This window comes from Kogia breviceps, chromosome 17 (assembly GCF_026419965.1).
Source record: "Kogia breviceps isolate mKogBre1 chromosome 17, mKogBre1 haplotype 1, whole genome shotgun sequence".
NCBI lineage: Eukaryota > Metazoa > Chordata > Mammalia > Artiodactyla > Physeteridae > Kogia > Kogia breviceps.
In genome coordinates, this window is record NC_081326.1 from 43,196,623 (window position 1) to 43,213,285 (window position 16,663).

Genomic DNA, 16,663 nt, shown 5'->3' on the forward strand with positions numbered 1-16,663 from the left:
ACAAGACTTGAGCTCGAAATATGAGAACCTATGATCCATAGAGGGGGACTGGCAAGAGAACAGCAAGAGCAATAAGCCAAATTCCATGGACAATCACGGGACCACTCCCCCGGGGCCCCGGTCATCCGGGAGGCCTGTGAGCTGAGCTGCAGGAACTCACAGATGAGTCACTGGTGGATTTCTCACTCTTGACACTTGAATCTTTGTGGTTCTGTTGTTTTCATTTTAAAATAAGACAACCAACACTTGCTAAATTGCACTTCGGCAGTAATTTTAGCATAGTGACTCACTGAATGTTTTTTACACTTGTTCTCTCCTCTTAGGAAAATCTGTTTGGTTTGTCTGTGTGTGTGTGTACGTGGATTTTTTCTTTTCAGATGACTGGTTAAGATGCAGCTGCAAAAACAACATCTTCCATTTCTTCGGAAAACTAGACATCCAATAGTTTCAGGATATGTCTGTTGATGTCTTTCAGTTTTGCTCACTGGGGTCTATGCAGACTTGCTAGAGGGGATTATGACTGTCTTGAGCAAGATGCAGAAATAGCCTTTCTTGGGAAAACCAGACAGAATCGTGGCTTTCACATGCTTTACTCCCTTTGTTGTCCTCACTTTTTTTCGGCTAACACCCTGAATATCAAAATCACACATGTTCTCTGTGGCATAATCATTATTTCCTGACTGTCAAATGATAAAAAGTTTAGTGTCTTCCTCTACTATGACTAAAGTAATAGGGGGAAATAAATTTTATTCCTAAAGTAGAAACATTCCTTTATGATCTGTTTAAAATTCAGCAACATAACCTTACCCTTTCAAATCAGAGCAGGCAAATTGCAACCTTCAAAACTGGGCCTCACACAGTGGTTGAGAGTCCACCTGCCAATGCAGGGGACGCGGGTTCGTGCCCCGGTCCGGGAAGATCCCACATGCTGCGGAGCGGCTGGGCCCGTGAGCCATGGCCGCTGAGCCTGTGCGTCTGGAGCCTGTGCTCCGCAAAGGGAGAGGCCACAACAGTGAGAAGCCCACGTACTGCATAAATAAATAAATAGATAGATAGATAAATAAATAAATAATAAAACTGGGCCTCAGTGAGGACTTCAAAACTATTTTAGCCAAGCCCTAACTGTCAAATGAAAGTGCATGATAGCTTCCTATGAGGTCGAGGGCATTTTTCTGGTAACGGAGGTTCTAATTCTACCCCCTGTGAGGAGTGCCATCACCCCTGTCAGCATGTGTGCATCTTCACCTCATTGTCTTAATTAAGGCTGCTTCTTCAAACTGACCGAGGGGAAGCCACCGTCACTCTCCATGGGCGAGTCCAGAAGGCGGATGTGCTTCCACCTCCCTCTCCCCTCCCCCACAGTGCTCCAGGGACCACTCCCCTAGGGGCCACCATCTATGTGACCAGGAGACCAACCCACGTGCTCTTGTGCCCTCAGGTACCCTCACCTCCATCACCAACCTGGCCACGAGCCTGGCGCGGAACATGGACCGGCTCTCGCTGGATGAGGAGCACTGCAACCGGCAGGAGGAGTGGCGGCGGCAGCTCCCTGAGAGCCTAGGCGAGGGGCTCCGGCAGGGCCTGTCCCGGTTGGGCATCAGCCTGCTCGGTAAGTGGCCGCAGGGACCGGGGCCCGGGACTTTCCACGGGCTGGTTGTGGACTGTCCCTCTTTCCGCAGAGATGCTGAGGCTCAGAGAGGCCAAGGCACGCATTCTGGTTCCTACCCTGGCCAGCGGGGCTCTGGAACCAGCACCGTCTCCGGAGCCATTGTGCGGCTGCGCAGGGCCATCCTGGGACCTGGCCGCTCTCCGCTCCCCGCTCCCCTCCGGTCGCGTTCCCGCCTTCCCTCGCCTCTGGTAGGGGATGCCTTTCTGCGTCCTGGCTTCCGTAAGACATCATTCACTCCGTAGGGCCCCACGCGCGGGGTGTCAACGCGAGGACGGCAGCCCACAGCTGCATGCTTGCTGAAGGGAGCAACGGGCAAACCTCCTGAAGCGCTTGCTGCCTCTCTGCCACAGATACTGCAAACGCCTGCTTTTGTTTGGGAAGCACTTGAGCAATGTGCAAATGTCATGTAAACTTCAGTGAGGAGCCCACTTTTCCCTTTAATTTTTTTAAGAATGCCAGATCTGCCTGACTCCGAGTAATTGCCGTTTGTCAAGCAGCCAGATGGTATAGCTAGAGATGAAGATGGCTAGGGGTATTTCCAAATATTACAAATGTTTGAAAAATAAGTTGCTTTGGAAAATCTATGAAAAGGATGCTTCAGAGCTGAAATTTTACAGAGCAGGATTTTCAAGGGTATCTTTTGTTTATTTGTTTGCAAAGGAATTTAAAACTGTATTGCTTGGCAGCCTGCCTGCCGAGCATCTGAAGGAGTGTGCATCTTGCAGAGATCAAAGTGGCCCAAAGCAGGGAGAGCAAAGGTCAGAAAAGATGAGCTTGAAAGGATTTGTCCTCTCTCCAGGCTGCAGTTCTGTACATAACCCCCCTCCTCCACTCGCAGTGGGGCCAGCTGAGGCCCCGAGAGGAAGTCGTAAGATGTTACAACTTCAGGTTAAGTTACTAGAAAGTGTTTAAGTCCTAACCTGCAGTGGTGTGGGGCACGGTCCTGTGATAATGTGTGGGAACGCGGACCCGTGGTGGAGCAGCTCTGGGGAAGGGCGGGGGTGGTGGGGGCGGATGGCCACGGTCCTCGGGAGCCAGCGGACCCCAGGCTCAGGTGTCCAGGTCCTTTCTCTGTGACCTCAGAGCTTCTCTTTTGTAAATTGGGGCTGAAAATTACTCTGCCGTTATTGGAAGTAATGCTGGTCGGTTGTGTGCCAGGCATAGGGTCCATGTTTGATAAACAGCACCTTCATTATATTATGGTAGCAAAGGAACTGTAAGAGTTGCCTGGTTTCAGAGAGTGTCCCAGCAGAGAGACATCTGAGCAGTGGCAGGAGCATTTCTGCTTTAGTTTTAGGCCAGTGGGTTCAGCTGCTGTAACCACAGGAAGTGTCAGTGAGGTTATCTGGGAGGCCTCAAGCCATCATTTGGGAACTGTGGGGCCTCTTTCTGCTAAGAATTGTGGCTTTACATGCCCTCTGCTCTGAGGAGGAGAGCTCCCTTCTCGCTGTCCAAGCTCTTCTTGGATGGAGGCACTCAGCAGAGGAGACCTGAGCCGGCTGGCACGTGGCTGTTCCCATCCTGACTAACCTTTCTCCCCACATCCACTACCCATTTTCCACAGTATAAAACTGTGCCTGATGGTAGAAATCAGTTACGTGGGGAGCCATGATTCTGCCTTTGTGATGTCACCCTTTCAAGCATGGCTCCTGTTATGAACCAGGGTAGAAAATCATAAACCTTTGAACTGTGCTATAGTCATCATGTTTTGTACACACTCATCCATGCGAGGGAACCACTTAGCCTGTCTGTGGAAACTAAGTAGGCTCGTGGAGTCTGTAGGCCCCTACGAGCTCCACTCCCAGCAGCACGTGTGGAACAGTGTGTCCGTTTCTGTGCTTCTCAGACTAAGGTTGGGCCAACCAGCTTCCTTTCCTGGAAGAGTTCAAGAACTCTCTGTATCCCACATAATCACTGGGTCGTCTCAAAACATCTGGTCCTTGATGTGTGGCAGGAAGAAAGGGGAGAGTAGGACCAACCAAGTCCCCTCACCTGGGAAAGTATAGATTTGTCGCCGTTTAATCCAACCCCAGAAATGGTGTATAAAACTGCCAAATGCCAGTAAATGCCCGACTGAAGTTAGAGCTATAATCATATAATAGTTTGAAAGCCATGCTTGGTGAAATCAAAATGCTACTTCCTCAGTTTCTTCCTTTACAAGACATAAACATAAATGACCTGGTCAGTAAAAAATATATTTAAATAACACTTCTGGGTTGTCAAAGTACTTTCACATGGGTCATCTTATTTGATCTTCAAACCTAGGCATGAATCAGGTTAAGTGACTTGCCCAGGTCAAACCTCCAGGCAGGACAAGAACCTGGGTCTTCCCACATGTCACCCACGCTGCAGGGCTCCAAGCCTGGAAACAATCAGGATGTGGGGAGACTGAACAATTGAAAGTTCCAGGGTAGGAAAAATACATTTCCCCAAAATGTTTATGGGTTTGATGGGCCTTCCTGACTCGGCTCGGCCCTCATGGGGACACGGTGGAGCGTTATGAGGCACCTGAAAAGTCAAAGGACGTCTTTAGCTGTCCTGCCCAGCCCCATCGCCCCGGGACAGCGAGGAAGTGTTGGGCTGCAGAGAGATGCCTCCGAGGCTCCTGCAGGAAATCCACAACCGTTTTCAGAAAGCAGTAGCTTTTGGAAAAACTCTTGTTTAGCCTGCAGAATTGGCATCAGACTTGCCCACATTTACCAGATCCGTTCCCCAGATGCCCCCACTTTCTACTACCCCCTGGAGTCTGCTGAGAGAGGATGTGAGCTCCGCTCGTCCCCTCCCAGATGGGACTTCTCCTGGGGGAATACCTAAGGCAGGATGTCAGAACTCCCTTCTCTGGCCCGTGCCTGACTTACGAAGCACTGCTGGATTTCCCAGCAGCCACACCTGTCTTGACGGCCGCTCTCGGGACACCATTCGGAATCCCGACCATGTAGGCCTCCACCAGGTGAGTCGGGACGGTTTCCCGAGCCAGTGAGTGAAGAGCTGGGCACCGAGAAGGCGCTTACACACAGCCCATCTGATGCTGCCCTCAGCCATCAGCACCCTGCTTGGCAGTTAGAAGGGAATTGGGGAATAACAGACGTGCTTCCTTCTCAGTTTGCTCATCTGTCGTGGTCAAAACAAGCAAGCCTCAAGCCGGGGTGCCTAATACACTCTGTGGGGTTCGTTTGTCCCTGGAACGTGAGCTGTGGAGCGGTGTCCCAGCCCAGGCCTGTGCCTCCACTATTGTGATTTTTTTTTTTTTTAATGTTCAGAATAAAATTACAACATGTGATAAGGCAGCACCAAAATAGCCACACAGGCAGAACATTCATATAGTGACCCGGTGAGTTTTGCCTAAGGCTGGGGAGCAAGTCACAGAAGAGGTGAGGGAGGGTCTTTTAGTCCCCTTGCTTCACAAGAGCAAGCCCTCCTTTTCCAGCAAAGGGTAGGAAAGGAAGCACGTCTGGGACTTCCCTGGCGGTCCCGGGGTTAGGACTCCATGCTTCCCCTGCAGTGGGCATGGGTTCAATCCCTGGTCAGAGAACTAAGATCCCACATGCCGCGCAGCGCGACCAACAAAAAGGAGGAAAGGAAGCACATCCGGCTTCTGCCCTGCCCAGCACACGATGGGGGTCCAGGGAAGCGCCCCTTCCTTCCCTGCCTCACCTCATCACATCACAGCCGGCTCCATGTGGCTGCCCTCCCCGTGGGCCTGATGCCAGCGGCCAAGTTTGGGGATCAGTCGCCGCTAACTAAAGCCTCAGAGCAGAGTTGGAGCGTATGGCAGTAAATAATTTATCAGTTGTGGGATTTAGCGGGATTACACTGCCTGAGAGACCCTCTGAAGCCCTGGAAGAGCTGCTTCTCAGGCTCAGCTGCAGACGCAGGCCGGGCTGCCGGTCTCTCACGCACCTGGGGCCCAGTGAGGTGTCGGTGTGTGTGAGAGGGCAGCCTCCTGCCCGGGGCCTGGTACTGGCCCAGGGCATGCGCTCCTGCAGCTCCTTCTCCACCTCTTAGCATCTAACGCCTTGTCACGGGGTTCAGGCTTTCCACTTTGGGGGCTGCCTGAAGAATTCATCTATCAAAATTTATCTATCAGAGCCTCCACCGTGGCCGGTGGCTGGAGAAAGTGGAAGATCAGAGGGGAGTTTCACCGTGATACGGGTTTGCACTTCGGCAGATCCACGTCAGAGCCTTGTATGGGTAATCATGGCTCTATACTCCTTGTACTGGTCAGGCCTGACACCTTCAAGGAAAATGGGAGATTTCCACCTGCCCCCCAACTCTATTTTAATAGTGTTAACGGCAATCTGCCCTTCAGAGAAGACATTTCTACCAGAAATACAGGCAATAACTTAATTTATTGGTGAATTTGTAGTTATTTACCCCACCTTTTGTACTCTTAAGCATGGAGATATTTCACAGAAATCAGAAAGTGAAATCGCAAAGTCTGTGTTCTTTGATTTGATGCTATTCACTTTGAACTGTCTGCTATGAAATGATTTGAAGAGAAGACCCCAGGGTTCTTGCCTCTCCCAGTGCAGCCGGTTCCATTAATACTTCCCAGATGCCCTGACTTCTGACCTCATAGACGGAGAGCAGAACATCAGATTTCTCAGACTGAAAACACGAGGTGAGCTCCCAGCCCAAACACCAAGACTGGGTGTCTTGAGGGGTGCTGAGACTGCCATCCCTTGGCCCCTGATCGCCAAGGTGACCCAGGCCAGGCCAGCTGTGAGCAGCTTCTTCTGCTTCCCTCATCATTTCTTTAAGAGGTTTGGGAAGCGGTGGTCTAGGCTGGGAAACAGACCTGTCGCCTCAGGTCATTCTTAATCTGTCAGTACATAAACTTAAATGGCTCTGTCAAAATTTAGAGGAGTGGAATCCATGAAGAACATTGCCTTTACAACTGACCCAAAGGAACTGGCCTTTCATTTTACTGGATTTCGTTCAATGGACTATTACTTGAAATTAGCAGGTCATTGACTGAGAACTGGAAATCTCCCTTTACCCAGGAGACTTTGAATTAGTGGCATTTGGAATAATGGGATTTGACATGTACTAAAATTTCTACCAGGGGACTGTGCATTTTCATTAATCCTAGCAGGTTTGAGCTGAAAACAGAGAATTCTGTCAAGAATTGTAATGAAATTTCTTCCTCTTACTGGGTTAGGGAACCCTTCACTCTGACACGGCAAAAAATCTGGACTGTTGGGGCCTTTAGTCGAACTCATCCCTGGTCCCTCAAGGTAAGAGGAGCTAGGAGGGGACCCACAGTGGCTGAGGGATTCGCCCTCCAGCTCCGAGCATGGCCTGGCTGCCCCATGGGGAAGCCGTTAGAGCAAAGAGCCATGAGCGCAGGGTTTGTAGCTGTTCTCAAGTGAACGGTTAAGTGGCCAAACCTCAGCTGAAGTGAGAGAAAAGGAAATTTTTCCAAGACTGGCAAAAGAAAGAGCTTGTTTTATAAACAGGATCAGTGAATAGCTTGGTGGTTAAGAGCGGGGCTGTGACTCTGACTCGCTGGACTCCAATCCTGGCTCAAGCACGGGGCAGCTGTGTGACCTTGGGAAAAACTCCTTAACCTCCCTGTGCCTCGGTGGCCTTGTCTAGGAACTGAGGATAAAAGCTATGCCTGATTCCCTAGGATTATGAGAAATAATGATCTCCTACAAGTAAGCTCTTAGCACATAGTAAGTACTCAAAACAGATTTGCCGTAATAGCAATAACTGTATCAACAATTACTTATTATATAATTATTAACATATTAACATTACATTACTATTAAATAATTGCCCTTATTCTTACTAAAAGAGAGAACAAGGAAAGGGGCTGGCCCTTTTCAGTTTTTTCATCCTCTTGATTCAGTGAAAATGTATTAGGCTCACTATCCTCCTAAGGAATTGTTAGCTCCTGTCCCTCAACTGTGTTGCCTGATTTCTGGAGAAAGATGTGTGGGTGTCACTTGGGAATAGTCTGGCACGTTTATTAAATTTGAAACTGAACTTCACAGATCCTGACTGTGTTGGGCCAAACCCAGTCTGAACATTGTGTTTTGATGAAGATAATAAATGTCTAACACATTCTCAATGTACTTAGATAAATGGTAAACAAATGCATAGCAAAGAGCTTTATAATGAGGGTGGGGTTTCATTTTCAATCCAAACAAAACTGTGTTCCAGATTGAAGGGTTTCACTTTCTCAGGATTTTATGCGTCAGTCCTTACCCGGGGGCTTTTGTTGTTTTTCAGGTGCAATTGCTGGTATAGTCGATCAGCCAATGCAGAACTTCCAGAAAACATCAGAGGCTCATGGTTCAGCAGGACACAAGGCCAAGGGTGTTATCTCCGGCATGGGGAAAGGAATCATGGGGGTGTTCACAAAGCCCATTGGAGGGGCTGCTGAGCTCGTGTCACAGACTGGCTACGGTGAGTCCTGGAGAACCAGCCAACTCAAACATCACCGATAAATTTGCGTTATTATACCAAGGTTTCCCTAAGATAATCTAGCCCCTCACATGACAGAGGAGTGAAAAAGAAAATAGATAAATCTATAAATAAATAGTCCTTTTTCTTACTTTATGCTTATTTACACAGTTGAATTGGACTATGACTAATAAATTACGATAATAAAATTATAAAGCCAGGAAATCAATTAATAATTTCAGTATATGTAGGTCACAGAATCTTTTTACAGTCATTTAATAAAATCAACTTTAATGAAAAGTAACCAGTTAGAGGTTGAGGGCAATAAATCCAATATATTGAAGGAGAAAGTAGAGTTACTTTTTCTGGTGAGCAATTTGAAAGAAAAAAAATAAGTTATAAAGCAGGAAGATATCTTTAAAAGACAACGTGTATGTATTTGGAGAATGAGAGAGAGAGGAGCATGCGTGTGTCAGTGGGTGCGTGCACACTTGCCCATGCAGCTTGGTGTCAGGCATGGCTTTCTCGCCAGCAACTGTGCTGCTCTTGCAGCCAGGCCCAGTCTCCTGGCCAGTGTCAGCAAAGGTGCATGATCTGCCACTGAAAACCCTTCCCTGAGCAGACAGGTGCGGAGAACTTGGGCTCGTGGAACCAACCACTGCACTAGGCTGGTGCCAGGCCTCTCCACGCACACACATGCACGCAGGAGCAGTGGGGTGCGTGGGAAAGGAAGCACCTACTCCTGTGCTGATTTTCTGCATTCTTGGCAGAGCACATTAAAGTGACTTTACAGAACTAGGCAACTGGAATCGTGACTTTTTTTTTGGCCGGACCTCGCGGCTTGCAGAATCTTAGTTCCCCGGCCAGGGATTGAACACTCGGCCCTTGGCAGTGAAAGTGCAGAGTCCTAACCACTGGACGGCCAGGGACCCTGGAATTGTTAACCTTTTTACCTAAAATCGGTGTCATCGTTTTGGTCATGAAGTGGCTGGAACCACAAACTACAGGGCAGGAGCTCTGCATCTGTATCTGCATCTGGCCATAAAGTCTGCAGGGTGCATTTGACTGCGGCCTCCCGTGCCTCACTAGGTCTGACAAGAGGCAGCCCAGACTAGGGCATAAAACCCGTGTCTGAAAGGAAGAGAGCGGGAGACGAGTGCCCACACTCAGGCAACCATCCGGAGAGGCTCCTTTAAGAGACCACACAGACAGGAACATGTGTTCCTCTCTGCTCTTCCCCTCACCTCCTCCCCCTCAAGTTGTCTCTTACTCCTTCTGTGAATGACATTTTCACTCACAGGGAAACTGACAAAAACAACTGCTGCAACTTATAACTGGACAAAGTTAAGTGCTCCCTTATCAAATACTTAACACGTTAATAAAAACTATTCCTTTTTGCTATAGACTGCAGTGAGGTAAAGTCAACTTATACTTCATAAATTGCTCTGGTCTTGAAAATGCCATTGTCCCTCACTGTGTGTTTCCCAAGGCTGAGGAACTCTCCCTTATGTAAGAGCACCTCAGAACAGAGCTTCACGTGGGCCTTTGCTGGTTTCCATCATTCCTGTAAAATTTTATTACTGCACTGAAGGTTTTACAAACCACTAACTCTTAGTCTAATGACTGTGCCTCGTTTATAAACATTTACAAGCCCTCAGAAAGCACACATGCTGTACCATCTTTGGTTCTGAAGAGTCTTTGGAGGACTGCATGGCTGCTGCTGGGTGCCCTCGTTTGGTGCTGGCACCAGGGAGAGTGTGTAATAAACCAGAGGCCCCAAGAGCACTCATAAATGTATATGGATTCATGTTTAACAGCTGGATTAAGTCACTTAAATACTGTATCTAGGCAAACCACGTGGCTTCGTGTGCATCTCTGTGTGTGTTGTGTTTTCCATTTCACCAGCCACAGCACAGATACAGAAGTATTGTAATATTCAGCGAGGAAGTCAACTAACAATCTTGACTTTTGTATCACATCAATTGTAAATGATGTGTAAGCTATTGCTCCAGACTGATTACTCCCAGGAGCATTATGCGTCCTCTAATTGCCAGTCTATGCTTGGACTGTAGCTCATTCATATTTCAGTTTGCAGCTAATATAAGATCACCAGGGTTAAGAGCACTGCAATGTTTAATGATTATCTATATACTTGATTCCAAAGATGTGACATCATTTTGGATCTGTAGCATTTTATGGATGGCTTTAAGCAGATGACATCACTGTAGCATGAAACTGTTTTCCAGAAAACAGCTAGTAAAACTCCCCTTACTTCTCTTACCACAGGTATTTTACACGGAGCTGGACTTTCTCAGCTTCCCAAACAGCGCTATCAGCCAAGTGATCTGCATGCTGACCAGGCTCCAAATAGCCACGTCAAATACGTCTGGTAAAATTATCTAGACACTTGTTCAACTGTACACGTGCGCTGTATGTTAACAGGGCCTGGCCTGCTCTCAAGCTAACAGGCCACACTTCCAGGGGAGCCCAAGAGGAGCAGCTGTTTTCGGGGAAAGGCTGCCATCCACAGATCCGGGCTGGCGGCAGGACGCCCCTGCCCCCCACACACATCCCACTCAGGGGAGGATGTGCACTGGCAGAGGTGCCCGGGCCTGCAAGAGGGCCTGAGATTCTCTATGGAACCAGTGTTCTAATTAGGGGTGACATTTCTAATGGGGAGAAAAGTAATTACCAAAGCCAAGGGATGTCTTTGTCTCCAGGAGGAGCTGGGTTCTGTTGACCAGAATCAAAGTGACAATTACATTTCAAACTGAAATGAATAATCAGATTGGTGAGGGCCTTTGCCTTGGTACAAACAGTGAGCCCTGATAAGTGACCATCATTTCTAAGCTGGCTTTGGCCTCATTTTTCTCCTTTGAAACAGGAAAATGCTTCAGTCTCTGGGCAGACCAGAAGTCCACATGGCCCTGGATGTGGTTCTGGTGAGGGGCTCGGGCCAGGAGCACGAAGGGTGCTTGCTGCTGACGTCAGAAGTGCTCTTCGTGGTGAGTGTCAGCGAGGACACCCAGCAGCAGGCCTTCCCCATCACGGAGATCGACTGTGCACAGGACAGCAAGCAAAGCAACCTGCTCACCGTGCAGCTTAAGCAGCCAAGAGTGCCCTGTGATGTAGAGGTACGTTTCAGAAAACAGGGTGACCAGGGTTAGCTGCCAGCAAAGTTGAGACACAGGGTGACCACAGGTACCAGGCATTTATGAGCCAGCAGTCTGGAGTGGATGCTGGAGACCAGGAGGGCTGCCAGGGGAAGGGGTGTGGGCAGCAAGGAGGCCAATGGACTCAGAGCTGGGGCTGAGCCACCATAGGAATTGAAGGTTGGCTGTCATGGAGCTGGGGTGCTGGAGCTCCAAAACAAGCAGGTCTGAAGGAGGACCAGGACCAAGGCAGCAATTCCATGCAAATACTCCACAAAGCAGGCCTCCTGGTTTGAACCCCACAGAGCAGGCCCAAGTTTGCACGTGGCCTGGGAGTGACTGCAGCAGGTCACTTTAGCAGGGACAGGAGAGGACCACCATAGAAGTGAGGGATGTCATGAGGCAAACAAGGCACAAGCAGTAAGGCCTGACCTTTACAAGCTCACAAACCAGGAGGCCTGACTCACTCCCCTCCCTCATTCCCAACTCCCGAGAGTTCAGGGTCAAAATTTTGTCACCTCTCTCCCATCCCCTGCTCTACATTCTGTGTGGCTCTTGTGTTCCCTTTACAACAGGACGGTTTCCCATCCCCTAAGTACCACAAGGTACCTCCTGAGGATGCTGCTCAGGCTCTTGGGGCAGCTCCCTGGCCGCACAGCTCCTGAGATGTGCTGGCTGCTGGCTCCACATAAGTTGATGTAGAATGGATGTTCAGGTGGGGCATTCTGGGTGTCAGGGGTCAGAGGTGAGCAGCAGTGCAGCCCGGGGTGAGCAGGTGCACCCATTGCAAAACTGCTCTGCCCCTGCCCTCCCTGCTGACTTCCTGATCCATGGGGCCCTGAGAGTTGACCTCAGAGACAGACATTTTTTTTTTCCCCACACAGCTTGATGGGGATGGATCAGAGGCAAGGTGTAGCCTGTTGGTCCTAACTTAGGGTCTGAGTAGCCCCAGGAAAAGGACAGCAAACCTGCCTTCAGCAGGTCCTGCCCTATTCCTTCTTTCATTATTTTCTTCCTGGTATGGGAGCCTGCGTCCCTCACACCACTGTTTGCGTAAAATTATTTGAGAAGATGGAAGGCAGCCAACCACAACAACTCTGAGATTTCTCTAGTTTCTTGGATCATAATCAGTCAGGCTTTAAGCTGGGGCTTGGCACTAAGAATACATTGCTGGTTCGAGTTGATGACTTTCTGGGAATAAACAGAGGTCAGATGTCCAGCCTGACTTTATTAGATCTGCCAAAATCTTCTGATCCAGATGACAATAAAGCAGCAGTGATCTGGCTACAGGCCTTGGCAGGGGATAGTATCATTATCTTCAAGTCCTTGGTCCTTAACGAGAAGCCCCCAAAGCCCTGAGGAATATCTGTGACCATTGTTATTCCTTAGTTGCTTGGGAAATATTTCAGATCTTAAACCATTGAGACTAGAGAATCATCTTTAGCTGTTAAACTGTCTTCAATTGTGATCCTTCTCTTTGGCTTTTCTGCTTGAGGAGGGAGTACTGTGGGGAATTACAGCAGGAGGGGGAACAGACCTGAGTTTCTCCAGGGGTTAGAGATGACAGGTGGAGTCACCCCTCCGCCCCCCAGAAGTTGCCAAGGCTAATTGGGACCATGGGCTCAGTGAGTTAAGAGGCAGAAGCACTAACACTCCGGACGCCATGCTCACCACTCGTTTTCCACTGGTGTTCAGTGATAACAGGGTCGGGGTGAAGGGGTGGCTGAAACAGAGGCAGGAAGAGACGACTGAGAGCAGGAACACTGCAGGGCAGCGACTGAGCTTACACAGCAGCACCCAGCACTGGGCAGACCTGGGCAAACTGGCAGATGGCAACCAAGCATGCTTTTAGCCTCCAAACTGCACTTTCTCACTCTGCTTCCTTTACCTCTAAACCCCAACTCCTTATTAACAGAAAGTAACTGCCCAATTAATCCTGCGTCCAAACCCTAACCTCCTCCCTCACCCCAATGGAGACCCAAGCTGCAGAACAAAATGGTCTTAGAGATAGTAGACCCTTCCTTAATAGTGCTATAATCCAATGTATTTTCAAAATGGGAGTAGGGTAGTCACTCAGCAGTGCTGCCTGACAGTGCATTTTCCTCAGTGGTCATACCTAAACTAACTTAATCCACAGTGAAGCTGGGCTGGGAAGCCTACCCATTATCTTCCAGTGAAAACTAAAGAACAGTATTTTAAAATCTTTACATGAAATGGCTTTTCTGGGATTTTTGCTCTAGATGCTAGGAAACACAGCTCCTTTGAATTTTGGAAGGAATTAATTTGTAGATGACATCATTCGGTATATTCAAATACGGCAGGATTTTTTTTAAAAACCAGCATTTGCTTTTCTTAGTTAAATGCAGCCATTTTTAGGGTAATAATTGCTTACTTAATATGCCTGGCACATTATTGAAATCCCTTATGAGAGGCTCACAATGAGTCAGAAGGTCAATTTATTCCTTGGCCATGTTCCTTTAACAACACGGGTTTTCCTGTGCTGCTGTTCAGGAGGAGCAATTAAGACTCTTGTGTATTCAGAGCTTTCCAGCTGAATCCTGACCCCACCAAATGATATCATCAGAGCTCTGGCTTTTGCCTGGTGGTGCACAGCTTTCATCTGTCAATGAATCTTTGAGGGCCTTTATTTTCTTTCCCAAGCTTAAAAATATGAGACTGAACTCTAACGGATGCCCTACTTATTCCTTATTTCTCTGGCAGGCAGACCTCTCTCTTTACCATCGCACTGGCTTTCTGCAGCTTTTAAGACGCCCTTGGCTACATCGTCTGTGCCCTACACAGAAATATATAAATTCTTTACTACTATTTCAAAACCTAAAAAGCCCTCATTAAAATGTTTATAATTCTTCCAGAGTGGTCTTCCCAACATTTGGTAGGTAAAGACCACTGAAAGGTCAGTGGCTACCTGATCCCCATAGGTCAGTGGCTTACACTGGAGACTTCCGACTCCACTTGATTTACACAGTCGATAGCTACAGCATTTCAGGATGGGAGGAATTTATAGCTCCACTTGCCTTTGATGGGTACTTTCTTAGAGAATCTCTCTTAAGAACTTAGGTAGTATATCTCAGTTCTCCTATCTGAGTTCCACTGAAGATGAGCCAGACTTTTATGAACCATAAATGTACTTTGCATCCTCCCTCTTTTCCATAAAAATTTCCCCTTCCTCTGCCCAGTTTTTTTTATTTTCTCTGGCTTTAAATCCTAGTATTTATAAAAGCAGAAAATGTTACAGTTCAAAAGGTATTTGTTTTTCTAATGCTCTGTCCAAAGCCACTGGGTCTGAAAGAGGTAAAGAGGTTCTGTCTGGAGAGGTTTGCGCAGACAAGCAAACAGAGCTTTTATCTCAGGGTTTAATGTTGATTAGATTCAAGCAGAGGAAAGACACTTTTCTCCTTTGTTCCTGGACTAGGCTAGTAAAGAGCCAGTGACAGATGTTTTGAGAGTTAATGAGTAAAATATTCTGAAATCGTCAACTTCAAACAAACATGGGAGTTTTACACACCACCAAATGCTTATTCGGTGGCTTTATTAGATAACCTAAAAGGCACAACATCCAATGTATCAAGGCAAGAGAAGGAATGATTTTGTTATGGAAGTCTCCTTATGAGCGTTTGGCAACTAAAAACAATCTTTCTTTTTGGATCCCAGGTGGATGGAGTTCGAGAGAGACTGTCAGAGCAACAGTATAACAGACTTGTGGACTATATCACAAAGACATCTTGTCACCTGGCCCCCAGCTGCTCTTCCATGCAGACACTGTGCCCTGTGGTGAGTGTGGAACCTCTCCCTTCCACTGTGAAAACATACCATTATATGGTTGATCCACACTTTGCCCAAGTCTTCATCAGTAAATTTACCATGGTGAAAAATAAAGCCCTGAGGAAAGGGTTCCCTTGAGTCCCCTCTGAGGTGCTGATTCCTTATTTCTGAAATAGAAACCTAATGAGCTCTAACAACATCTAATGTGGACAAAACCCACTGTACTACAGTTGTTATAGTAATTTTCTAGCCTCTTCCAAAACTAATTCAGGTTCTTCCTTTTTCCCAAAACTAATAAGATACTTCAAAAATGAGTGACTGATGATTGATTTAAAAACCTCTTCCTTTCCCATTTGGGGACAATGAACGGAATCTTATTATTAATCTTATCATGTGCAGAAAATACATTCCTTTTTTGCTGTTTGCTAAAATTTCAACTATAATTAGGCCCTGTTAACTCTAACACAAAACGTGGTCAGGCCTTGGAAACAGATTAAAACTTCATCCCCAGTTGCATCTGTTTTTAGGCTGAGACAACTGCCTAATACCCTCGTCTGCAGAGGTTCAGATTCTTTAAATGAAATTAAATGCCTAGGAGCTTACTGTTTAACTTGTTAATAAATTTGTTACTTAAATGTGATGCTGTTTAAGTGAAAGCTGCCATGTACATTTCTAAACCTTTATGGAAATTTACAAAACATTCTGATGACTGTCCAGGTACATTTCTGGAAAAAATGTTTTTCTAGCTTGTTTTACTAGGCAAGCTTACAGAATCTTTTGTCTACTGATAAAAACAGACCCCAGGTGCTCAGGTGAGTTTCTTTAGTTCCATAAGCAAAACACTACTGGGGAACTCCCACTACTGGATTATTCTTGTGGAAGGACTCACCCTGATGCATTGGCAGACTCAAGAAGCCGAACATTAACCTGAATAATAGTTTATTTTGCTGACTTGGCTTGATCAAGCATAAAGATATTCCCAGTATCTGACATTCTTTTGTATTTAAAGATGGATTTGGCTTAAGATGCTGGGTCACCAGGTACCACCTTTAATATTCAGTAAAAATTTGATACTCCAATTAAAATGCATTTTACTCATCACATCCAAACTTGGGCCTACAATCTGATACCTACAATCGGGAGATGCTAAGAAAATTCAATTTCAAATGCCCACTTTAACTTTCTTTAAACTTAATAAGCCTCACATGTTATTGGGCATAAGAGGTCACTGCATAGTTGTGTCTGCTGTTAATGGAAATTCAGGCTGAATATGGAAAAAATGGTTCCACCATTACTTTGCTGTAATCATACTCATTTAGGAAAGTTTTGTCAACCTCAAGAGTAATTATTTTTAAGATTGTAAATATGTATTAAGTCATATGGTAATTTTGCATACTACTTTAAGAACTGTTCTATGAAATTGTTTAAAATAAAAGGAATCCTTGAATTACTGATAACACATAAATGTGGGTTCTTAAAATGCAGCTTTTCACTGATACTTGGGTTTATTATGGTTTACATCATTGGAACTCAGGAATTTTGCATGAGTTAAAAAGAAAATTTTTGTTAACATAATAAAAGAACTGGTGATTAAATTAGCTGTGGCTAAAATACACTTAATTCTTAAAGCTCTCTGTAGTATCACTTT

General features: G+C 46.7%; 1 protein-coding gene across 8 annotated transcripts in view; it reads left to right on the forward strand.

The window, feature by feature from the left end:
• VPS13B (vacuolar protein sorting 13 homolog B) overlaps window positions 1–15,655 on the forward strand; it is a 774,679-nt gene extending 759,024 nt beyond the window's left edge. For all 8 annotated transcript variants that reach the window (XM_067017180.1, XM_067017176.1, XM_067017182.1 and 5 more), the window contains exons 58-62: window positions 1,439–1,609; window positions 7,907–8,083; window positions 10,367–10,469; window positions 10,965–11,214; window positions 14,905–15,655. In XM_067017180.1, coding sequence (XP_066873281.1) covers window positions 1,439–1,609; window positions 7,907–8,083; window positions 10,367–10,469; window positions 10,965–11,214; window positions 14,905–15,153 — 950 coding nt within the window. In that variant the 3' untranslated portion in view covers window positions 15,154–15,655. The remainder of the gene's footprint in view (window positions 1–1,438; window positions 1,610–7,906; window positions 8,084–10,366; window positions 10,470–10,964; window positions 11,215–14,904) is intronic.
• The last annotated feature ends 1,008 nt before the right edge of the window (window positions 15,656–16,663 follow it).